The 26,127-nt window shown below is 41.3% G+C and overlaps 1 protein-coding gene across 1 annotated transcript in view; it reads left to right on the forward strand.

Annotated features, from left to right (window-relative positions):
- Nucleotides 1-26,127, forward strand: part of CYRIB (CYFIP related Rac1 interactor B) — a gene marked incomplete at its 5' end in the record, with an annotated part of 76,923 nt that overhangs the window by 34,310 nt on the left and 16,486 nt on the right. The window contains 3 exon segments of the mRNA XM_084279706.1: nucleotides 1,540-1,575; nucleotides 1,578-1,618; nucleotides 13,898-13,934. Of these exon segments, the coding sequence (XP_084135832.1) occupies nucleotides 1,540-1,575; nucleotides 1,578-1,618; nucleotides 13,898-13,934 (114 nt within the window).

Genomic DNA, 26,127 nt, shown 5'->3' on the forward strand with positions numbered 1-26,127 from the left:
CAGGGTGGATTCTGTTACCAGAAACAATACCTGAAGTAGGAGAAACAGTAGCTTTACTGGAGACAGGTTAATTGATGGCACTCAAGTATTTCTACCCCTGAAACAGATGCAGCCTACAAAACCCCAAATGGAGAAGTGTTAGGAGCCTCTCACCACAACAGAAAGGTTGCTGGGTTTGGCTAGTTCATCATCCAGTTACTGTGCTAAAAAAATTTGACTGTCTGCAGCATAAACCTACTCCAAATGAACTTAAAGACTCTTAGAATGCTTTCACTAGATCTCAGTGCCACATTTCCGTCTGGCTAGAGAAATACTGCTTTTCTACATCAGAAACTTATTCTTGACTCAAGAAATCTTAAGTAATCCTACTGTGAGCTCACAGAGGTAAAAATTGTCGTTGGCTAAATTTGCCTTTAATTCATGAAACCTGTAGCAATGAGGCATTTTTTCCCTATGCACAATATAAAATCAGAATCACTGAATGGTTTGGCTTGGAAGGGACCTTAAAGATCAACCCATGGGCAGGGACACCTCTCACTAGCCCAGGCTGCTCAAGACCCCATCCAACCTGGCCTTGAACACCTCCAGGGAGGGAACAGCCACCACCTCCCTGGGCGACCTGTGCCAGTGTCTCACCACCTTTATAGTGAAGAATTTCTTCCTAATACACAATCTAAATTTACCCCCTTCCAATTTAAAACCATTCCCCCTTGTTCTATCGCTCCATGCCTTTGTAGCAGTTCCTTCCCAGCTTTCCTGTAAGACCCTTCAGGTACTGGAAGGATGCTATAAGGCATCCCTGGAGCCTTCTCTTCTTCAGGCTGAACAAGCACAACTCTTTCAGTCTGTCCTCATAGGAGAGGTGATCCAGCCCTCTTATCATCTTTATGGCCTCCTCTGGACCCATTCCAACAGTTACATGTCTGTCTTGTCTTGGATGTAGTAGTGTTCCAGATGGGCTCTCACAAGAGCAGAGTAGAGAGGGGCAGAATCAACTTCCCTCAACCTGCTGGTCACCCTACTTCTGATACAGCCCAGGATACAGTTGACCACCTGGGCTGTGAGCACATATTGTTGGCTCATGTCGAACTTTTTATCCACCAGCACCCCCAAGTCTTTCTCTGCAAGGCTGCTCTCTATCACATCACCTCCTAGCCTGTATTGATGATGGGCATTGCTCTGTAAATAAAACTTGAACTGAAACATGGTGGGGTTTTTTTTGGCGTCCTCTTACTGTAACTCTGTAACTTAGCTCAGTAATGCAGAGATGCAATGTTCTATTTCTGATGCTTGTGATCGTGGATAGCTAATTGCCTTACTGACTCATAGAGGAGTTTGTTAGGTTGCCTCTCCATTTGCTTCTAATGTCACTTGCATAAAATTTCAAGTGTTTTGGAAACGAGCATGTTCTATTTGCATTCTTAAAGAATTATGTCGGTTCCTCGGCACTGCAGGATTAACTTTGATTTAGCCCCATTGGTTTATTTAATTGGAATACTGTGTATTGTTGCGTTTAATGAGATTCTTCTGTTTGTTCAGGTTCTGAAGACGAGCTGCTTCACCAGCAATCTGAGGAAGGGAGTTCTCTGCTAAGACTGCAAGAAGATACTACCAACTGGTAAACGTTTCCTTAGGTGTCTTTGCTTATAGAATGTTTCATTGCTTTCCACAACGTTTTAGGCCACGGGGTACAAAGTATTTTTATCTATTGAAAGCAAGAGGTGGTTAATGCATTTTTTATGTGTTTGTAATTATCTGTAGTGTACAGACAAAAGGCTTAATATCACTGAATAACATGTGGGTATTTATATTGGAATACGAAGTGATTAAGTTTTCTGTAGTGGGATGTTAAACGTTGCCTGTTCACCTTTTCCACTGAGACTAATGCAACATGCCTGCACCACTTACATGAAGACTATATGAAGTTTGGTGGCACAAACACTGCAAGTTCAAATCTTATGCTTCACAACCTAGCTACAGACAAGAAAGGAAACTATAACAAATCTAATTTAGAAGTTGAACTTCCCAAATACCATTTGAAAATGCATGTGCAGGAGAAAGGACCACTGGTGTGTGTTATGTCACAATTTGAGGTGCCAAAGCACTGTATTACCAGCACAGGCTTTGAACCATATTGTAATTATCTGATAGCAATTTTAGGTTAATTTTGGATTATTCTGATCATATGTGATATGCATAAATAATCTATGTCTGTCACTCAATTTGAGTGCATAGTTTGCCCCATAATGAAAAATGAAAAGCTCATTACTCAGAGAGACGTCCTCTGTCTCATCTTCCCTGTCTTCATCTGTCTTCATCTTCCCTTCCCACCCCATCATCCCCACATCTTCTCTCAGAGTTTAACAGGATAGCCATGATGGATGAAACTGGGTGATGCTAGAAAGTAGCTCTTTTTCTTAATTCAACATTTCCTTTAGGACCAAGAAGTGGTTCTTAGCTTGAGGGTAGCACTGCACAAATTTGATTTCATTGTTTCCAGCAATAACTTTGGTCTGGGAAGACATCAGTCGAGACCCTACTGAGCTTTACCATATTTTAGAGTCAACCCAGGTCTCAGCTCAGTCGCTGAAAGAGAATGCACCATGTAACCACATCCCTCAGGACAGAGTGTGTCTGAGTCTTCTGTGACTGATGCCAAGAGAGAAATTTTAAGCCAGATGGACATTGGTGTGGTGCAGGCTTGCCCTGGTGGTTGTGTAGGATGTGTGCCTAACTTATCCAGGGGTGGGGGGGTTGGTTATGGTGTTTCAGGTGTCCATTAGTACGGACTCTGGAGGATATATTTTAGCGTTTATTCTATTTTTCTTGTGTTAGCTTTTCTTTTTATTAGGTTAACTTGCTTGTATGGAATTATTTTTCCAGAGTATCAGTCATTCAGAAAAGATCTTGATACCTATCTCCTGCTTTTGTGTAAATATCTTATTCATTCTTATTTATAGCTTTATCTCTCATATGCAGCTTGAACTTGTCTGCATGCTTGAAGATTTAAAAAATCTTTTCATGCCATTTAGAATTGTTCCTCTGTAATGATGATGGGTAGATGCTCCGAGCAAACTGATTAACATGCTGTGGAGTCCCTGTTCTAGCACTGATAGTGCAGTGTTTGTAGATTAACAGGTTTTGCATTTTGTGCTAATTTTAATGGATATGAAAACACCTTCAGCATTACGTTTGCAAACCGGAAGCAAATGCATACCTGTCACTTTCCTCTTAATTTTGAGACTGCTTTGTTGTGGCTTTTATAGCTCTTATAAGGTCAGCATGTTTCTGGCTGACACATTTTTTAAATGCTCTGCTTCCTTCTGAGGAGAATTTTTAAAACCACTTCAGCATCGATTTCAGTCTTTCAGTGCAAGTCCTTTAAAATGTGCTAAACTTAAAATGAGTAGAAAAGTCTGTTTCTAGCTGTCCCCATAGCTGCATGCCCCCAACTGAAGGACCTGGTTCAGAAGAGACACTGTGTGAAGGCAATATTGCCTGTGTTACGGACTTCTGTACGGCTTTGGTTGTCTGGGAAGTTTATATAAAGTCAGACACGCTGCAAGAAATAGAAAGCAAAGTTCTGTTTTGTTTGCTCAGTGCTAAATGTTTCTTCTGTTCAAGGAGGAAATAGATGTTAAAAATACACAGTGTTATTGTGTGCTTTCACAAGGATTGTTTTTTTTTTTTTCATTTGGGGAAACCTGTGTAACCATTGTAGACAGTGGTGAAGTTACGAATGCTCCTCAGCAACTTGTGGAGCTTTCACCACAGAACCTACCAGATAACACCAGTAGGGCAATGTGGGAACCGTTGGGGTTAAAGAACAATCCATCACTGTGAGGCTTTCTACTGTAAGTACATGAAGAAAAGTGAGTGTCTTTCTGACAACTGAAACCACTTTGACTTCCCATTTGTGCCCATGCCACACATTAGAAACAATCTCCTTTGGCAGTTGAATACATTGCTCTAGCTTTGCCTGTAAATCCTGTTCGCAGTTCAGCAGAGCTGCTGGAATTGATTTGTCGTCCCTGTGAAAGGGGGTTTGTTGAAATGGTTCTTAGCATGGGGAGGTTAAGTACTCTTGTGTGCTTTGACACTCGCTATAAAATATTCTGGTGGAAATTCTGATCGTGTTACTGATGTTCTACCAGCACGTGTTTGTTCTGTGTTAGTGCTGGCAAGAAAGTGGTACTGGTGCTAGTGTTAGTGCTGGCAAGAAAGTGGTACTGGTGCTAGTGTTAGTGCTGGCAAGAAAGAGGAATTAGCTGTATTTTATCTTGGGCTTTGTTTAATGTGGCTGGCCACAGTAGCATGAGATTAGATCAAGGGGCTAAAAGCTTTTGTGCAATCTTTTGGGGTTTTTTGGGGGTGTTTTTTTGTGTTTTTGTGTTTTAAATCTACATATCAACAATGAGTGTAAATAATCTGCCTGTGCTGATGCAATGTAATGTGGTACCTTTTCTCCTGCAGTAGACATAAAAGTTAAGACCTTAAATGAAGGTGGTCATCTACAAATTATCAGGGACTGGTTCGTTTTTTCAGTCTAACCAAACAGGATTTGGTCTTAGAGCTCTTCCAAAACACTTCCCTTTATATGTAGTAGTCCTACTGTTGCAGTTGGTCGAGTAAGTTTAAGAAAAGGAGTGATGAATCTTGTTTAATGTCTCACTTAATAAACTCTGTTCTGCTTGAGACTTCGGCCATGCTGATTTGTTTATGGAGGTAAAGCTGCTATTTTTCTTCACCTGTAAATAATTGCTCAGGACAACATGAACTGTTTAATTCTGTTTGTCCAATGAGCCTTCAAACCAAAGACATTAATTTAAGGGTTGTTTTGAGTTTTTGAAAAGTCACTTTTAAACAGACCAGCAAAATATGTAAACTTTTCTCATCAGAAAGACATTTGACTTGGAAAGCTGTGCTTGTTCAGACAGGTGACTGGCCTTAAGTATTAAGCTTTATGTGGTTGGTTCTTTAAGGTTAATGTAAGATGTTGCTTCTTTCACTTCCTGACAGAAGGACTCTTAAATGCTTGTTGAAGGATGTTCCTAGGTTTTATGAGAGGATTTTTCTGGCTTTTAAAAAAAAAAATCTCTGTAGGGACTTGAGCTATTAATGTGTAGTCTTTCAAGACCTGGTTCATGCTCAGCTTACTGCTTGACCACATAACTACAATTTTATTATTTAGAAGCATAGAATAGCTTAAGTTGGAAGGAACCCAACAGGATCATTGAGTCCAGCTCCCTGCAGGGCTACCTAACACTCAACTGTACAACTCAGAGCATCATCCAGATGCTCCATGAACTCTGGCAAGCTCGGTGCTGTAACTGCTTCCCTGGGAGGCTGTTCCAGGGACCAACCACCCTCTCACTGAAAAAGCTTTTCCTAATGTCCAGTCTGAACTAGGACCTTCCTCCCGATGCAGCTTGCCCCTCCTCTTAGCTCATTGTGGAATTTATTTTGGAAATTATTGAGCAGAAATACTGTGATGCTGTTGAGACTCGGTGTCACTAAATTACAATGCAGGAATTCAGACCTTGTTTTATGGTTCCTGTTTTTTTTTTTTTCCTGACTGTTAGACAAAGCTGCTGAATACACACAGTGGTCCCTAGGAGCTGGCCCAGGTGTTCCCACATTGTCTTTCAATGTTTGGTACTCCTAACTTTTATGCATGCTTACATCTTAAATGCTGCCTAATAAACATTTGAGGCCACAGGTTAAAATAACATGGTTAGATTCTTCCTTTCTGGAGAGCTAGTGATTGATATGATTGTCTGGAGTGTTCTTGTTTGTAATTTGTACTGGGATGTAATCACCCATGGGGGTTTTGTATTATAATTATCTTGAACTTCTGTCACTGGACTGTTAGTGCCCAACTGATCTGAAAAGATTCCCTTCTTAAATTTTACTTGAAACAATTATTACAGACTTTTCTATGTAGCTGTGTAGCTGATGCTCAATGTACTCCTGGTCAAGCTGGGGGCATTTTGAAGAGTCTCGGCACTATTTGACAAGTTACTCTGGCCAGAACAGAACTTTCCTGGCTTTCTCAGCAGAAATTACTGCTCATTCAAGGCTCTGTCATGAGGTTGCTCTTGCACAGCGTTGCTTGCTGGCTTCTGCATGAGTTATAACTACAGAGGAGCTGCCTCTGATAAGATTTGTGTAGTGTGACAGTACTAGGGACCTTTGGGAGAAGGAGCTTTAAAACACACTGCTTAGGTATCCCCTCTAACCTCTCAGCCCCCCAGTCTGTGAGAGCATGTGGCAGAGCTTACTGGTTTCCATAGGAGGGGATTTTTAGGATGTTTAGAAGGTAGTCTGTGTTGTTTGAAATTTGGAATAAAAAAATCCACTGCCCCTGAGCAGTGTAGCTGTAGCCTAATCAGCCTAGCTCTAGATTCATGTTGCAGTTTCAGCTGTCAGGCATTAACTCTGACTTCAGCTCTCAATATCTGGTACTGTTGAGGAACCAGTTGTTTATAGTTAAAACTCACTAAAACTAGTAAAATGGTGGTATAGTTGTGAAGTTACTCTCTGGTTGGTTTTCTTTTCATGATCATAGTCATAGAATGCTTTGAGTTGGAATGGACCTCAGAGATCATCTAGTTCCAACCCTCTGCCATGGGGAGGGACACCCTTGGTAGCCCAGCTTGCCCAAAGTCCCATCTAACTTGGTCTTAAACACCCTCAGGGATGGGGCATCCACAGCATCTCTGGGCAACCTGTGCCAGGGCCTCACCACCCTCATAGTAAACTTCTTCCTAATGTCTAGCCCAAATCTGCTCTCTTTCAGCTTGAAGCCATTGCCCCTTGTCCTATCACTACACTCTTCAGTGAACAGACCCTCTCACACTTTCCTGTAGGGTCCCTTTGAGTATTGGTAGGCTGCAATTAGATCTCCCCAGAGCCTTCTCCTCTCCAGACTGGACAGGCCCAGCTCTCACAACCTGTCTTCATAGAGGTGATCCAGTCCCTTGATCATCTTTGTGGCTATAAATGATAGTTCTGTTCACATCACCTACTGTGGACCTGAGGAAACTGGTTTGCTTTGAGCATAGAAATTGGGTTATAAGAAATAAGGACTCATCTGTTTAAGTGTTACTAAGGCAACAGGTCTTGGGTTGTTCAGAGCTGATAATACACTGCTAATAATGTTGAATGGGAAAGCCCTTTTGACCTTTTCTTGTCTAACTGTTTTTATTACGCAAGTCGATGAGTATTGCTCAAAACTTCCTGGGACAGGGTCTGGTTTCATTTCTGCTATGCTGATACTGAGTCAGAACCTTGACTTAAACTCTTAAATTCCTAAAACTAGATCATTTGTACAACTGAAGTAAGAAAAGCTGTTGAATCACTTGTTTGGTATTCAGAAACACTTCACAACTGGGTGTTAACAACGTAACATCAAAGGGAGCATCAACTGCAGAAAAATGGCAAAGCAGAGTAGTCATAGGGAAATTAAACATGCCATAAATAGCAAATGGCAGTATCATTTAATACTGTAGAGGAATCCAATATCTCTTCCTAGCTTAGAAATACGTAAATACGTTTTTGAGGAGTGAAAGCGTGAACGCTAGAGTGCTTCAAAGTTCTGCTCATGTTACATAGCTGGTACTAAATCACTCAGGATTTTGGTTTCTGGAGGTTCAAAAGAAATACAGGAGATAATATGCTACCAGAAACAGCAAGTTTGGTTCATTAATTGACTGTTAAACAACCAACATGCGTCAATAATTCTTGTAGGCTTTCTTAATTATTTTTTTTTCTTCCAGTAAAACAGGAAGTTGTGTAGCTTGGACTAAAATACCACAGTTCTACTCTCCACCCCACTGCCAAAGAACAACCACCACAGACAAAAAAACCCCATCCAGCCAACCCCAAATAAAACAACCCAAGAAGGTCCCACCTCTGTTATCTTAAAAGACGTTGTTTCTCTTCTGCTCACCCAACATTTACTATTCTCACTTGCTTTGAAAAGTAAAAAAATGTATCTGAAAATATTTAAATTTTCTGATTTGGTTTAAAAATTTCCTTGTACTTTGTTTTCAACTTGAAGCTTTTTTTTTTTCTATGTAAAGCTTTGATGAAGTGAAAACTGAGGACTGTGATAGTTCATTTCACTGTTCTGCTAAGGCAAAATAATGATTCGTTGTGGAAAACATACCTGTAAGTGGGTGAAATGTGACTCTTAATGCTGAATATGAGACTTGGATCCATGTGAATATCCTCTTATGCCATACAAGCTTCTCAGTTCTCTGTGTGTTTTCCCTTTTTGCTTTAATGCTAAAGGGTTATATGTACATAATCTTGCCCTCCTCTTGTTAATCTGTAGTGAAGCACCTAAACTTCCTTGAAGTATTTTCTTCAAAGCAAACTTGATGGCTTTTTGACAGATCTTAAGGCTAAGCTTTAAAGAAGCAGAAAGCACTTTGTGGACCTCACTTGAAGTTTGCCCAGCAATTAGCTGCGTTCCTAACTTACCACACAGAGCTGAGAGTGCCATCAGATGTTTGTGTGCGTGGTATGCGAGAGACCTGAACAGATTGGGCCGATGGGATGAGGTTTAATGACACCAAGTGCAGTGTGCTGCACGTGGGACACAACAACCCCATGCAGTGCCTGGGGGAGACTGGCTGGAGAGCTGTCAGGAAGAGAAGGACCTTGGGGTGTTGGTTGACAGCAGGCTGAATGTGAGCCAGCAGTGTACCCAGGTGGCCAGCAAGGCCAATGGCATCCTGGCTTGTAACAAAAATAGTGTGGCCAGTAGGTTTAGGGAGGTGATTGTGCCCCTGTACTCAGCATTGGTGACGCCACACCTCGAGTACTGTGTCCAGTTCTGGGCTCCTCACCATGAAAAGGACACTGAGGTCCTCAAACAAGTCCAGAGAAGGGCAACCAGGCTGCTGAAGGGCCTGGAGGGCAAATCTTATGAGGAGCGGCTGAGGGAGCTGGGGATGTTTAACCTTGAGAAAAGGAGGCTGAGGGGAGATCTGATCACCGCATAGAATTACCTGAAGGGAGGTTGTAGAGCGGTGGGTGATGGTCTCTTCAGGTGACAGGAGATAGGACAAGGGGGAATGGCACAAAGCTGTCCCAGGGCAGGTTCAGATTAGGTGTTAGGAAAAAAAAAATTCATGGGAGGAGTTGTCAGGGCCTGGAACAGGTTGCCCAGGGAGGGGGTTGAGACACCATCCCTGGATGTGTTTGATAAAAGGGTAGATGAGGTACTTAGGGATATGGTTTAGCATAGGATGGGAATGGTTGGACTTGATGATCTCAGAGGCCTTTTCCAGCCTTGTGATTCTGTATGAAGACTTGCATGCCATTATACCTGCATAGAATGAGTTATATTGGCATAAATGCATTATTATCTCTCAATAAAGGAAAGCATAACATGCGCTTTTGGCATGTGTCTGAGGTTGAGAACTGTGAAGAAAGCTTTCGTGTCAGATCACCATTTCTATCTAAATTACAAATGTGCTTGTGTGTAGCAAGTAATACGAGACATGGTAAGACATCACTGAGCAACCCTAGAGGACAGGGAAAGGCTCAGTGTAATGTGTGGACTTCTAAGGTACAATTTAGCTTCAGAAGGATAGAAAAAAATGAATAGAGAAGAAAGATTTGAGCTGGAGCTTTCTACAGCCAGAAGTCAAAAAGATGGTTTAATAACAAGTGATAAGTAGGTTTGCTTTCTTATAAAGGTCATTTTGCAGTAGTGAGAGACTACGTTTGCGTAGACTTAATCTAATGTTTGATTGCCATACAGATATACACTGATTTACTTGTTGAATCACTGATGTTAACATTGGAGTCCTCATCTGTTTAGCATTTGAACCATGGTTTCATCTGTAGGTGCCCTGAAACTTCCCTTGAAACACGATTCTTTAATAGCTTACCTGTCTCTTACTGAAGTAAAAATCAAACATTATTACTAAATGTTTCTTCACATTCTTTTTTTATTACCCATGAGACGTGGGATATATTTGACTTGTGGATCTGCTTTGGACTGGGCTTGAATTTTATGTTGTAATGTGTGCTTCTAAGAGTGACCAGTTATCAGAGTGGTTTCCTTGCACTTCAGGTCTGTAACTGAAGCAGAGAACAGGACTGTCTAAGAAATGGCCAGAGCAGTGCAGTCCTTGAGCCAGGTCCTGTTCCCTCCAGCAATGTGCAAAGGGCAGTAGAGAACATCTGCACCATAGTCCACCTCTGGCTTGCATGGATTTCAGATTGGTGATGCTTACCTGAGTGCAAGCTTCAAACAAGTAATGTAAACACTTGCTTGGTGAACGCAGCAGAAGGGATTGTGTTTTGAAGACCACTGTGAAGGCATTCGGAGTGCACATGGAGTGCATTCATCCTGCACAAGCTTTCTTTAAGAACTGTTGTAACCTTTAGGAAGTAATTCTTTCTGAAGTCCCCTGGTGAGCTGAGGTACCAGTTGAGTACACAGCATGTAATGTAGCATCTTAATCCAAAGTAGCTGTCAGTTTTTTCTTACTACTCAGTGTTTTCAGTTCTTAGTAGGCAGAAAAAACCCTGAATGTTGGTGATTTTTGAGGCTTTCCATTCTTGTAACAGGTCTTGACTGACAGTTGCTGACAAGTGTGTGCTTGTGCATAGAAGCTTTTTTAATTAGTTCACTCAGGGTTGGGCAGAAGACATTGGTTTCATAGTGGAAGTTAATGGTTAGCATTTTTTTTCTGAAATCTGCTTTCATGTATGGCCGAGTTTAGCAGCATTGACTCAGTATGAGGTGGATGGATGCCCAAAACACAGGGCTTAGTGGTTACCCAGTTACTGATTTTTTTCAAGTCTCCTAGTGTAGTTTTTATATTTGTGTACCATTTGGCTTGTGTCAGCTACAGGCTTTTCCTCCAACATACTGAGTGATGCTTGGGTTTGTTTTCTTCTGAAAGTGAATAGCTGCAGTTTAGATGATCCACTGTCCCTCTCTGATGGCTGTAGATGTTCTTCCATGTTTGTTCTCAACTGTTGTGACAATTCTTTGGATTTCTGTTGTCGTTGGCCTGAGATGTTAGTTTGTGCTTTGACCTTTCTCTGCTGTGAAGTTGGGCTGCAGGTCAAGGAGAGGGGTTGTATATAATCAGAATCACAGAATTATAGGGGTTGGAAGGGACCTCAAGAGATCTAGTCCAATCCCCCTGCCGAAGCAGGTTCCTTAGGACAGATCTCACAGATAGGCATCCAGACTACAATAGTTAGTCCTAGAATGGGTTTCATTGATCTTTCTGCTGTTTGACTCATAAAATAGTATATTACAAAAAATAAAAGGGCTGAACACAGTCTGTGAGCTGTTAATCCATTGAATAAAAAGTAATTTTCCTGCCCAGAGCTGCCATTCTCTGTGATCTTCTTCAATACTTGGCTGCCTCGGAATCAGAAGCAATTGAAAAAACGCTTGGCTCTATTATCCCATGTTCACATCTTACTAGATTATATAGTATACATGTCTTGTCTTGTGCCTGTAGGTATTCTTTCTGTTCTAATCTGCAGATCTGAACCTTGAGAATCAGTCAGAAGGAAGCTCAGATGTTTTGCAGATCTTCTGTACTAACCAGGAGAACCCAAGTAATGCACTTGAACCTGACAACAGCCAATTACTCATTCAGATACTCTTGTTTCTGAATTAAGTGTATCTGGAAGTGCAAAAGTGAAGTGTGTAAAGAAACCCATCATGCCATTAATTTCATGTCTGGCCATTTCTAATGGATGCTCACTGATATTTCCCACCAAGTACTAGAGATCAGCAACTCAGTTTTTATTTATTTAGACAATGCTTTATTGTATCACATAGTGCTAACTTCTAAATTTTAAACTACCTTGTGATGTGGAGGCACACTGCAAACATCAAATACCTGTCAGCTTGTCAGTGTAGACCAAGTCGATAGCATCAAATGTTCTGATTGATCCATTTTGCATGAAGGCGTGTTCATCAGTGCTGAACCATGGGAATCCAGTCAATGGATTCCTGTGCAGACATCTCTTGGCCTGTTAGCAATGACAGCCCAAATGACCTGTAGTTCTCAGCTTTCCTGGTTGCTCAGTGGCTCTAGGAGGCCATTCAGTCATTCATCGAAGCCTTTTGTGTCAGCATGCTGTTCTTGCAGGTGGTAAGTGCTTGTGGTTATGGGCATAGTACCCTGTCTGGAAAGATGTAAGAAGCTGAGCGTTCTGTCCAGAAAGATGTAAAGAGTTGAGCAATTCAAGGTTTTGGTTTTTTTTTTTCCTAATTATTTTATTGGTTGGAAATGTAGATATTTCTGTTGAGTAATGAACTAGTTCTGTTAGATAGGAAACTTTTTTTAGCAAGCTCTTAGCTTTGCTGCTATACACGGTTGGTGTTGTTGTTGTTTGGGTTTGGTCTTTTTCCCTGTTACTTCTATATTTATTTCTACAGTTTCGTTATTCTAATGAATTTGAACTTCTCTTTTTTTTTTTTTTTTTAAGCCTAGTGATACTCTCACCCGAAATCATCTTAACCAGATCTCTTGACTACCCCACCCCCTCCACCCACCCTCCCAAAATGTGTGGTTTTAGGTAGAATTTCTTAGAAATTTTAAATGTTTTTTCCTACTTGATTTTTTTTTGCTTCACTTTTTTCAGGACTAGCTTTTTAAAGTGATGTTGGGTCTGTCTTTAGTTTCAGTTTCTCTATTTGCAATGTCAGTTACATTCATCCCTGACCGTTGGTTGCAGGTAACCAGCATTTTCCAGGCAGCATTTGATTTTTTGTGGCTTTATCTCAAAGCACCAATTAAGCAGTCAGTAGTCACGAGGAGGGGGAGAAAATTAAAGTATTTAAAATATGCCTAGTGAGAGTGGGTGAGTTTTAGGGAAGTTGCAAGAGCTCTTACAAAGATAGTGCTGTTAACCATCTTTTTGACTTGTGGAGATGCAGTTGTCCTGAAGTACTTACTAACTGTTGCTTACTGCTGAGAGAGTCAAGGGGAGCTGAAGTGAACTGGCAGAGAAAAAGTAGGTGCTACTCAAATCCTAACCAAGGAGGAAGCCTCTTTGAGGGAGATGTGTATGCTGGGAAGAATGGAGATAGAAATTTCTGCAGTTGTAACAGTGTCTGGCAGTCATCTTTTGCTTACACTCCGTTCTGCGGGCTGGGAAGAGTCATCCTCACTCGGGTCTCCCCTCTGCTGCTTTGCCTGTGGTGCTGTAGATCTTAGAACTGATGTTAGGCTATTATTTCCTGTGAAGCTTTATGAGATACTGCAGTGCATCCTATCTGCTCCTTTAAACTGTGCTATCAACGTAATTATTTCACCAGCCTTAAGATGGTGGTTAATAATGTGAACGGCAGGCTGGCCAAGGGCTCGTCGCCTTTGTGAAGCAAATGGTTTTCAGTGGTGATTTAACAGCGCCTTCTGTGAAGGTCAGCATGCAAGCCATGACATTTTTGAGGAGCTAGTATCTGTCACTGAATTAAGAATCTTGTGTTACTCTTTCAGGTTTGTGTCTGCAAATGGAAAAGCAAGTGGAAAAATTTGCCACTGGTATTTTACTGCAGCTTTGAATCTTTAGTAATTAGGTGTCTTACAGGATGTGTGTTCTTGGATTATCTAACACCAGCAGCCTTTTTCCCTAGAAACACATTTCTTGCCAAAGAATTGTGTTCTCTATTTATACACCTATAGATAAAACACAGTTTTCCATATTCTGTGTTTTAACACACTTTTAAAAGCCCCAGTGGCATGTAGATCCAGAACTGTGTTTATGAAGTAGATCCACAAAAATAGTACCATGTGTGGAACAGATAGATGTGTGTTTGCTTTTGCAAGGTCACGTAATGTTATGTTTGAAACTTTTGGTGCAAAAGAATGAATTTTCATAATCTCTTTTTCTTTTAAAACAGACTGGAGGCCAGGAACAGAGTGCAGCACTGGCTGTAGGTAAGAACTGAAACTTAACCTGCTTGCAAACTCCCTTGACATACAAGAGACAAAATTCTAGTATATTAAAGGGCAGAGGATGGGACTGTGTTGAATACACAGTTTTCTCAAGAACTCCTTTTCCCCCATTTGCTTCTACAACTTCTGAAAAGTCTAGTATTCACTAGTAAGTCCTGATTTATAACCTAATTTATGCTGTTCTGTTGTTAAAGATGCTTTAACTAACCAGGTTGTGAGTATGGTAATGATTTTGGAAGCTTCACTGTAGCAACATGAAGTCCTGTTGTTTCCATAAAGGCATCTTTAGCATGCATGGAGTTACAGTACTTTGGCCAGATTTAAGAATTTATCCTGGAAGGTTGCGCTTAAACTTCTTGGAAGATTTGAATGGGGAGAGAATGTTCTGATAGTCTTATTTTCTTAGTCTCTTTACTAAAGTTACTGTGTAATTTCAGTTCTTTTCTCAGCTAGATGCCTTACACCAGAAACCAGTGTTTTGGACCAGCTTGTAAGACTGAAGAGGTAGCATGTGCTCAAGTGAAGGTTTTTAGCTTTTAGTTCTATAACCTGCTACTTGTCACCTAAGCTACAGCCTAGCGTGGGTGTGCTATACTTCATGTTTACTGTGCTGCACCAGCATAGCTAACTCTCTGCCATCAGACTGGGCGGGTAAGGCCACTTGATGTGAGGTAGGATTTTTTTTTCTTCTATTTCTGATTAGTTATCAAAAAGCCCTTTGAATTCCAAGGAGCTGATTAAATTGGTTGGTCATCAGTTTTGTTGACAGTAGTGGAAAACATTTCCAAGTGTGGTGTCCAAAGCTATTTGAATGCTCCATTCAGGAATTGAGAATATATGACCTTGTAAATGTGTTACTAAAATAATTGACCTGTATTTTAGTGCATGATTGATGTATTAAAAAAACTTCTTTCAGAGAATCACTGGTTTTGATGAGAATCATACTGCATTTTTGTCATTCTTAGGAGAGGTTATGGCAATGCTGGGCCAGACCAACAGTCCTTTTAGCCTACTGCCTTGCCTCTCGAGTGTTATGGAATGAGTCAAGGAACTGGGTGAGCATACAGCAATATTTTCCAAAGCTACAACAATAGAAAAACATCCTGTGCCATCAGTGGTGGTACTTTTTTCATTTAGTGCTAGCCTTTGCTTCCAAAGTAATGGGCAAGTGTATGTGACTAGTGCACTTTTATTGATGCCCTTGTGTGCGTTTGCAAAGGGTACAGTGTCAGACTAACCGGAGTCAGACCATGGGGCTGCCTCACTGTCGTGGTTTCACCCCAGCTGAGAGCCGAGATACACACAGCTGCCTGCTCTTTAAAGAGGAGGGGGAGAAGGGTGTGTGTGTGTGTGTGTGTGTGAGGCAAGGGAAGGGAAAAGGAAGGGGCAAATAACACCCTCAAAGCCAAGAAACCAAAAGCCCGTGGGTTGGGGTAAGGATAGTTTACTAAAATAGCAGAAAGATAAAATCTAACAATGCTAACAGGACTTTAGAGCAAAAAATATATGAAGCTGTTGATACACAATGCAGTTTCTCACCAAACCCACAGCTCAGGCTGTGCCACCCAGAGCCGTCCCGGAACCTGACCGTCCCCCAAAATCCACGCCTCCTGGAGCCTCCTGCTCCTCCTCCCATCAGCCCCCCTTTATACTGAGCATGACGTAATTGGCATGGAATACTCTCTTTGGCCAGTTTGGGTCACCTGTCCTGGATTCGCCCCTCCTTTCTCATTAATGGAGAAATATGAAGAGCTGAAGAAGTCCTTGGCTGCTTGACCACAACTAAAAACATCAGGGTGTTATCAGCACTGCTTTCATTTTAACTCTCAAACACAGCATTCCATCCACTGCTACAAAAGAAGTTAACTCCATCCTGACCGAAACCTGGACACTCACCAAGTACAGTCTCTAGGAATCACTGTCTTCCCTCTGCGTGCGTGCAGTTGGTTTTACTCATCCTTTCACATACACACACCCCACGCCCCCCTCTTACTACTCTACTAAAAACAGTGCTGCTTCTGCTCAGGAAGGTGAGTCACCCAGCAAAGCTCAAGGGGCGTTGCTGGGAATGGTGGTGCCTGCAGAAGGACGAAGGCTGCCCAGTCAACAGCTACAGCTGATGATGAAAGCGTCAAATCAGCAGTGTTCAGGTACCGGGGGGAAAATGTTGATAAACCAAGGTGATGGTATCCACTAAAGTTTAGGTGCAGATGCTTTCACTGTTTCCATCTGTGCTGAGACAAAGTAGCTGCCAAATCCTTTGCAGCGTCTTAAGCCAGCTGGGCATTGCCAGTGTGAAGAGCTTGGAGGGGCTGGCAGCAGCCCTGCCCAGGCAGCACTTCCAGTGGGGAAGCACCAGTAAGCTAAAATGGTAAAGATCTGGAGGCTATCAGAAACTTTAGTTAAGCTTCACAGAATGGGCCAAACTGAACTAGCTATTGCTTTCTGAATAAGGTTAAAACCTGGGGAAAAAAAAGCTCTAAAGTCCAGTGTAACCTGAACCTTCAAATGTGAGCAGATACTAAGGGAAGAGCAGGAACAGAGAGAGCATATTTCATGGTTCTACTCTTGTAACTATTTTCAGGTCAGGTTTTTCTGAGACAGATGTGATTTTTTTTTTCTTTTTTTAAACATTCACTATTCTTTAATTATTTCCTACTCCACGTATGTACCTGTTTTCCCCCAAGAACTGCTGTAAACTCCTTGTGAGACAAGAGGAGAGGGACTTGTAGAATTCACAGATGGACTAGTGCAGGGAATCATAACTGTGCTGGAAATACTAATCTTTACAAATTCTAGATTGTATAATATCACTGGAGATTAGCAAATGTTCCTCCATACTTCCAGTAGGTGGATAAAAATAGATAGGTTTAGATCTTACAGGACACTTTAAAACTAGACTAAAAAAAAACCCCAAACTTGAGATACATGGGGAGGGATGGAAGATGAAATGAAGATAATCAGATTTAACACAGCTAAAGGAGTCTAGACAAGTGTGGTCTGAGGGGGTTCTCTTTGGTTTTATTCTTGCTTTCTAACAAGAAAAACTATGCAGATGTGATAAAAATAGTTGTTCGTGTGCTTCATGAGGCTGTGTGAAGAAGAAACTGGAAATAACAGACAGCTGTAGAACCTTGGTCTCTCAAGAAAACTCCTGTGAAAGTTTTAAAGAAGCAAGCAACCATGTAGAGACCAATGTTATGCTCCTGCCTAATGCTTCTCTTGTTACTGTTTCTGAAAGTGGATGAATTGGGAAGGAGTGTGGTTCAGTTGTACCATCAGTAACTGGATGTGTTTCATTACTCTTCCGTGTTCTGCAACCGTAGTCTGGGTCTGTCTGACCAGTGCCTTGGAAAAAGGAAACTCTGCAGAATAATCAGAAATCTGTCCTGAAATAAGGAAAACTTCCCTTCCAGCTATGAGATTTGGAAGGCCATGGGACTTCCCTTCCTCCTTGGTAGTTCAGAGCTGTTGTGTCACAGAACTGAACTCACAGATGGACAGTCCATCAGGTTCATACACACAGGGGTTGTGGTTTAGTGCTATGACATGTCAGAAAGATCCCTTGAGGTAGAATATGTCAATGAGTATTTATATCCATCAGCTTCTTGATGACTGTATAATTTGTCATAATATTGACAATGTGGGGTTTTCAGGGCAAGACACTAAAGGGGTGCAACAGTTTTGAGTCAAACTAAAAGAAAGCATTTAATTTGAGTATTGAAGAGTGGTGCAGAGGATTGTACTCCTTATCCCAGTACATTAGATGGCAGTATTACCCTGGCTGTTTGTCACAGCCGCAGTCAAGCTTCGCCCAGCTTGGGTACTGAAACATACAGCAGTCTGATCTTAGAGATGGGAACTCAGCTATTTTAAACAAAATCACGTTTGCAAATAAAACAAACTTGAAGAGAAATGACATACCAATTAAAAATGTGGCAGATCAATTGAACTGGACACTGTAGTGAAGTTTGGGGCTGAGATATTGTTTTTCCTCCTAGCAGTTAGATAACACTTGAAGGTTTGAGGGGTTTTGTTCTGTTTTTGGGGGTTGGATGGTTGGTTGTTTTTTCCTTTACACTGATATGAAAACTCAACCTGGCAGGAGGAGGACTTACACAAATTATTGTTGTTGTTAGGGACTTTTTTTGGAAATGGGAGCTTGGCAGCTGTTAAATTACAGGCTGACATCCTTGGAATAAGACGCTTTCTTAGTAACATGGTAGTACAGTTTAAACAGGCATGCCATCTTTTGTAGAGTAAAAAAACTCTTTCTGTAAAATAATAAAGCAGCAGTCTATAAATCTACTTCATCTCCTGTTAAATGCTTTTTTGCATCTTACTTTACCTGATAAGAATAGATCGTTGTCAGCTAGCTTTGAAAAAAGACAGACTTGAAGATCAACTACCGTTTACCTGACAGTGTCCACGTCTAAATGCATTATTTGGGCTGGAAGGGAACTGCTGGCTCCCAGAGCTCAAAGGTAGCTTGAACAGCCCGGTTCCAAGCTTCCCTTTCTGTGGGAGATCAGAGTGGAGGGTGTTGACCTCTATTGGAGGAGCTGAAGCACTGCAAGAGCCTTTTAAGGCTTCAAACTGGAGCAGAAAGCAAAGTGCAGATAGAATTCAAATGTAAATGTCCCAGAACTAAAAGAAGTTTTGGGTTTGTTTTTTATTTTCTGATGGTTGGAATGTAATTGAATTAAAAAGAGCATTATGCAGAATTTAGTTAGAAGGCATGATAAGCTTGTGTCACTTAGAAAAGGTGAATGCAATCTAATATATTCTTTAGCCTCAGATTCACTCTTGGAGGAACTATGCACTTACTTGTTGAAGGATAAATCAGAGCAGGGTTTTGGAGCACAGTCTCTCCCCTTCTCAATACAAGTTCTGTTTTCAAAATAAGCCTAATCCTTCCAGACAAATTGGGTTTTATTCCAGACTTGTGTGGGCATGCTTAGTTATTTTATTGTAGCTCCTGTCAAATGAGTTATTCAGTGTCAGCTGTGCTACTAAAATATTCCCAAATTAACAAGGCTTTAAGACTGCCTCTTCTAAAGGAACTGGATTCTTCAGTGCCTTTCCCTTGATTTCCTCTAAGTGGAAAAATGGACTGAATAAACACTGACCTGACCGTGCTTTACAATTCTGGTTTTGAAGAATGTGAGCCTTTTTTTCACTAGACTGTTTTCCCTGGCATGCCTCCATTTTCCTGATATGACAAGTTTTGAATTCAGTTTTGTTCAGAAAGGAGACTTTATTGATGGTGTGTGATCTCAAAAAAACCCCAAAGGCAGTACAATTTCAACTGAAACAGTTTGTTGTGTCAGAGTCAGTTTATCTAAAAGGACTGACATCAGCTTCAAACGGCTTTTAAGAAGCCTGAATACTTGCTTTCCAGTACAAAACCTTTTTCTATCTGGCACCATAAACTGTTTTTTCCCACTTTTTAGACACAATATCGATGAGTGAAGCCTCTGGAGTTGAGCTACATAGATATTTTCTTGCATATCTTTCATCCTTCATGAGCTGATGGGCGGAAGAGTAGCCGCTAGATGTCAGGAGTGGAAAGCAGTGCACCGGCCTTCCTAAAAGTGTGTCATATGAACTGATGGAAGCTTATCTTTGCTGGAACAAAAGGCTCAACAATGAATGGAATCACATGGTTCAAGCACAACTGGTGGCTGGTGTGCCACTTCCTCTCTTGCTTTGGTTCAGCAGTTGGATGTCGGTATCTGAACTGATACCTTTTGTATTCATAGTGCTACTTCAGCTATGGAGAGTCCCGAAAATGAAACCAGATTACTCAGTCTAACTTGTTTTAAGTTAATGGTACTAAGCTTCTCATTCCTAATTATAAAGCTGAAAACGATTTTTTCCCCCCTATTTTTTTACTATTGCCTGTAACTATGTCTTGTCTGGACAATGCATTTTATTACATTGGGATTTTGTTTACTGGCATATTTTTAGTAATTTAAAAACCAGTAATATCAGTGGTAGGAATAGAATGTGTGAGAGGGTATCTATGCTTTTCCACTGCTATAGGAAGACATTATACATCAAATGTACATTAGACTCAGAAAACATGTTTATATCCAAGGAAAACGTTAAGACACTCTTGTGTCGCTTATGAGCCTGCTTCTGTCTCTGCAGCACTCTGTAGCTTTTAAGGTTGAGGGCAGCAATATTCTTTTCCTCTAGATAGATATATTCTATACTGCTGGATTGGGAGAGCAAACCACACTAAATCTGAATCCAACAGGCTGTCTGCTCCATAAAAAGCTGTTGCTAAGGATGTCCTTGGATTTGGCTGATGTGGGGAGCCACCTATTGACTGTCTTTTTGTTTGTTTGTTTGTGTTTTGCTCTTCTTTCTTCCCGGTGCTGGCTGGATACTGTAGGCAGAAAATGTTCAGTAAGCCTGGAAATGATTGCCAGACTGAAAGGATTATGGTTCTAAAGAAACAGTGTAGGGAGACATTCAACTAGGTTTTTGTTTACATAGTAGTACTCTGTTTTACAGCACTGTAGTATTGTGCTATGTTAGCCTTTAAATGCTGTAAGTGTTTTTCACTTACTGTTTTACCAAAATACCTCTGAATCGGAGGCTTATGCCACATGTATGGGACCAATTGAAAATTCAGAACTCTATCGCTGGAAGAGAAAGTTAGCTCTTTCATTAGATGTGCTTTCCATACAGTGTTGGGCTTAACTTTCTCCTCCAGACTCCAGAGCAAGGATGTGAGGTTTTGTGGAGTGCTGTTTTCATACTCTGGATAATCCTGTTCAGTCCTGAGCTTCGACAGAAGCACTCTTGGGATTAGGTTTTTCGAAAGGTGAGCTGTTATTTTCTTGAAGCAGTTGTTCTTCAGTGGTCACAAGCATGTTTTTTTTTCATCTATTTATTTGTTTAAATGAGTTTGAAAGCCTACTATTCTTCCAATAGAACAAAGCAAATCACCAATGTCTTTTTGCTACTTTAACAAGAATGAGCTTTCCAGCTGTTCACCAGTTACAAGCAAAATCCTTGTTGATGTACAGTTCCTCTTTCAGGTGTGAGAGGGTCCTTTGGTGCTGGACTGAATTTAGCTGCACCATATATTTCTATTAAATTTCCCTTGGGCTTAGCTTGGGGGGTGGAGGGGAATTGAAACGTGTCAGGGATGTTTTCAGCATGAAGGGCATGCGTGCAAGACTTGTTTTGAAAATATGCCTTTGCTTTCCGCTTGTCTGATCATGACACCACACGCAACATCATACAACCCCATAAGGCTGTAATGGGCCAAATCATGGTAATCAGATGTGGCATTCCGTATGTCTTCCCCTGCAAGTAGGTCAAGTTTAAACCATGTTCTTGGCTCGCACTCTGATTTCCCATAACCTGCTCCACGTGGCTCGAGTATTGTGCTGGAGTGCAGAGCATGCCAGGAGGGATTCTGGGCAGCTTCACAGGGCTAGTCAGTTTTTGGACAGAGGCTGGTGTCTGTTTTCCTATTATGATTTTATGATGTTGGATTCATAGCAAGAGAAAATTTCAGTGATTCTGAAGTTGCTTTTACTGAATGTTATGCTGCCAGTCTGCCTTATGAGTTGCCTTTGGACACTGCACAATAAAATCTTTAAATCACTAAGACCCCTGGGAGAAAAAAAGCAATTTGCAAGCTTGGAAGTGTACTATATTCTGAGTGAGAATGACAGATAAATTTGGGCAGAGGTTTACAGTTTGAAGCCTCTTAAGATCAAATAGGTAGTGACCTAAACTACACCTAAGCCTGGGGATGTTAATATTTTGATGATGATTTCAATATGCATAATTCTTCCTGATAAGGTTTACAGCTTCAGTGTGGATGTTGTTCCAGTGACACTAAAACAATTGTGGGTCAGAAGCTGTGTTACCACCCACAAAAGTCACCTCCAGTCAATGTTGCGAGTTGGCTTTTTTTTGCTCTGGGACAAAGCCCAACTATAGTGTGTAAAGCTCAGTCATTAGAAGTTCTGACTATTAGCTTTGGTCTTAGACAGGCTCAAATCTTGTTTGCGTTGGAGCTGACAGGTATGGCAGCATGCTCAAGGATTCTGTCAGTGCTGGAAGACATCCTTGACTAGACAGCAAATCTCTAAGCTGAAAGAATGGTCAGGCATTGGAACAGGCTGCCTGGAGAGGTGGTAGAGTCACCATCCCTGAAGGGGTTCAAAAAATGTTGGACGTGGCACTTTGGGATACGGTTTAGTAGACATGGTGGTGTTGGGTTGGCAGTTGGACTTGATCTTAAGAGGTCTTTTCCAACCTTAATTCTATTATAATGATAGCTCAGCATCAGGGCTAGTTGGAGCCACATTTGACTTTCTAAAACATTAATTCTACTTATTTCAGCTGAAATTGTGGACTTTCAAGGAAATTGAAAGGGTGCTTGGCAAGTCAGTACTGACTGAGCATGCCACTGTGGTGGTTAGTCACCAACCACCAAAATCTTCTGTGCTGGTGATGCTATTAAAGGGCATCAAATAGCAGATGGTGTCCCTGAAGATAACGAAAGGCTGGGCTTTGTAGACTGTTTTTTTCTTTGTTTTTTTACGTGAAGATTGTCGTCCTGTTTAATGTTACAGCCAATAGTGGACCTATTTTAATGTGATTTTGGCTGAGAAGTATAAACGATGACCCATCTTGACCAAAACAAGGACCTCTACTAAATCTGGGTCTCTCAGGAGCCAGAGGCATCTCTGAGCTATGTTGCTTTACTCTAGATTTTGTATCAGCAGAATACATAGGTTGCTGACCTTTCCAAGAGGCTTTTCATTTTCCCCTCTATAGGGTTCCCTCTGAGGGCAACAGGTCAGCTCTTCTTGCTGTTTAGCTATACCTTTTAAAGCAAAATAACATACAGAAGTGTAAAGGCATCCAAGTTGAGCCATGGCATGTTGTCCTGCAGCTGCTTCCATGCATCTTGAGTTCCTCACTGCGACCCCATGGCCTCATTTCTAGAAGGCCATTTCAGAGCTCGAGAAGCAGGTGTTCAGCCTCACCAGAAGAGAAAATTCCTTCCTATCTGTTGGGTCTTGCGTTCTTCACCTTGAATGCTAAAGAGAGAGAAAGTTTCCTCCCAAGAAATGCTAGATCAATTGTATCTTCTCAACTTTTGTTGAAATTGAGTTTTCAAGCTCCTCTTCTTCAAAGTCGTTTTGGATTACAACTCAGAGGAATGGTCATTCTCACAGTTCTTAAAACATGGCAGACCTTCTGGAATCCTTGAAATCCTGGAGTAACCGTTAAAATTCATCTTGCTGGAAGTTTCAAAAATCTTTTGTTTGACCAGCTTCTGCTCGATTTATGTTCACTCCATATAAACTGAGTACATGCTTGCTGCTGAGAAAGCAAATGAGATCTCTTATCTTGTACACAAAACTGTGACATGACTCCAGTTTATCCAGACTTTTTCAGTGTGCCAAATGCACGAGGGAATGGGTCTGTTACAAACTTTATGAACAAGTGCTCATGCAGCTTTGTGTTGATGCGAGTTGAAATGTATTCCTATATCACATGTTGTCATCTTGTTGCTGTCGTAGTTCAATTTATCCATTCCAATCATCTTCAGTTTCTCTCCTTTTCTGAGAGGCTGTTCACTGAACTGTTACTATTAGGTCACTGGCATCTTCTGCTTGAATTTGTTCCAGATCTACTGTTTCATTGTACTGCCAAACCTTTAACTGTGCTTCTCTCTTTCTTACAGTTTGTTTTCTGGGAGTAATTTTATCTTAATGGCAAACTTCTCTGAGGGTTGAAGGCCTGAATTTCAGGTATTTGGGTTGCAAAATTGAGTCCCCACCCCTTTCTTGTTTTAGCAAGTGGTAGGGATTCAATGAACCATGTTCTGCAGGGGCTAGATGTTCTTCTGTGAACTTACCTTCAAAATATTTCAGCTGTATAAGTTTGACCTTACTCTGACCTTTAGAAGTGACATCATCCAATTTTTAAACCACAGGCATGACCCTGTAAACTTATAGGAGACTGGTTAATACCAAATCAAAGGCAAAACTTTACTTGAGGTATTGAAACTGTTTCAGTGGAGGAGGGGATGGTGGAGCTAGAGTTGAAGCATAGCAAGAGTTGTAGGTAAGTTAGAGGTCTCTTTAGGTGGTTAACACCATTCACTGCTACACATTTGCCATTTGCTAACATCGGAATTGCAAAGGCCACACTTACGAGATGGAGGTTTGGCTTTCAAATCTGAATGTCCAGACTCAATCAGCATTAGGCAGCTTGCATTTCTGGCTCTTTATCGCCCTTCTTGAAAATACCTGTTGAAGAATGCCTCTGTACTTCAGCTTTTTCCAGGTTATGAATGTCCTTGTTGTTGGGGAGTGGATTTAAGAGGCTTTTTTGGTCCTGTTTCCAAACATACTTGCAACCCACAGTGAGGGTGACAGAGCCCTGGGACAGGCTGCCCAGGGAGGTGGTGGAGTCTCCTTCTCTGGAGATATTCAAGACCCGTCTGGACACCTATCTGAGTGATATGTCCTAGGGAGCTGCTTTGGCAGGGGGGTTGGACTCGATCTCTCGAGGTCCCTTCCAACCCCTACAATTCTATGATTCTACGAATTGTAGGGCTTGGAAGGTGTCTCAAGAGAGCAAGTCCAACCCCTTTGTCAAAGCGGGTTCCTTAGGACAGAAAAGTGAAGCTTAATTTAATTAGCTGCTGGAGGAAAGACTGAGTAGTTTTCAACAATCTGGGATTAATTCCCTCTTCTTTCTCTAGCTGCTGTGGATTCTGTGAGCTATTGCTGAATTTTGCAGATCATAAAAAATAAATTTTGTGCTGTTCTCTAGCTTGCTTTTCCCTTGCACACCTGTTGCATTTCTCTTAAGTAACTGGAGAAATCTGGCAATACAGGTTCTGAAAATGTGTTTTTCTAGACAATTTGTTTTGCCTCTGTACTGCTTTAGTTTCCTTGATTCCTAATAAATTAATGATTCTTACTGTCATGCTGTCTCCTTCCGAGTAAATACCAGTCTTCAGTAACGGTAGAAATAGGGGTGGGTTAGGGAGGAAGGGTGTGCGCTGGTAGGTTGGTGAGTTGCTCAAATTCAAAACTTGATTTTTAGATCTTAGGTTGGAATGCGGATGTCCAACCACTGATGACTTCATTAATTTCAAATTGGATTTTTTCAAGTAGTGCCTTCTGTTTTGCCTTGCAGCAGCTCCGATATGCCCTGAAATACCAGGAATTCTAGTTCTTAAGTGTGTTTTCAGCCTCTGTAAAACATGGGAGGGTCCTTGAAAAGGCTGCCTTGTTCTGCAGAGCAGCTTTCATAGTCCTGCTGGAGGTACTGATTTCTGAAATTTATGGTAATGCTTGAAACTGTTCCATTAATTTATCTGACCTCAAGTAATCTAATAACTATTCAGTTTTCTTTCACTTACCATTTCTTTTAGCTGGGATGTAACAGCAAAAGTAAGAACTGTTGCAACTTGGTTATCTCCTGGTTTTGGAAAAGTGTAACTTGTGTTTAACTCATCACTTTGTGTGATCTGAAGGGGAAAGCTGTTCATTGGCCACAGATGACTACTACTAAGAGGCTTGATGAAATTTGGTTTGAATTATGGAGAGTAAAAATCCGTTTCATTTTGGGTTGCTTCTGTCCTATGTAACAGTGGCTTTAACAATTCCTCAGGCTTAGAGGTAACATAATTCTTTAAATGAATTAAGACAAAGGTGAAAGAGACCCAGTATTTCAGATCTTCATTTTTGTCAAAGCTGTAACCATTTAGGTGTTTGTTTTTTTCAATAATCACTTCTTGAGGAGAAGGGGAGTGGAAATGTGCTGTACAGTGCACTTTTTCTACCTCCCACCAGAAGGTGATGAATCCAATGTGCAGAACCCGACGGGAGCCCTGCTCTGGTGAGCCCCAGGCGTGTACTTAAAACAGGAAATGGTTGCTGGAACTAAATTATTTTGCCATTTTTATTTTTAGGTTTGCTGGCATGGGTAATCTCATTAAGGTGCTAACCAGGGACATAGACCACAATGCAGCACATTTTTTCTTGGATTTTGAAAGTAAGTCTTTTGGCCCTTCACAGCTGGTGTGTTTGACATGGTAGAAGTAGGGTTGCTTACACCTGCTGCAGTGAAGGCTAGGGGACTCAGTTGCAAATCTGCAAGTTGCAAAAGAGTTGCA

Source organism: Gallinula chloropus (assembly GCF_964237585.1).
Source record: "Gallinula chloropus genome assembly, chromosome: 2".
NCBI lineage: Eukaryota > Metazoa > Chordata > Aves > Gruiformes > Rallidae > Gallinula > Gallinula chloropus.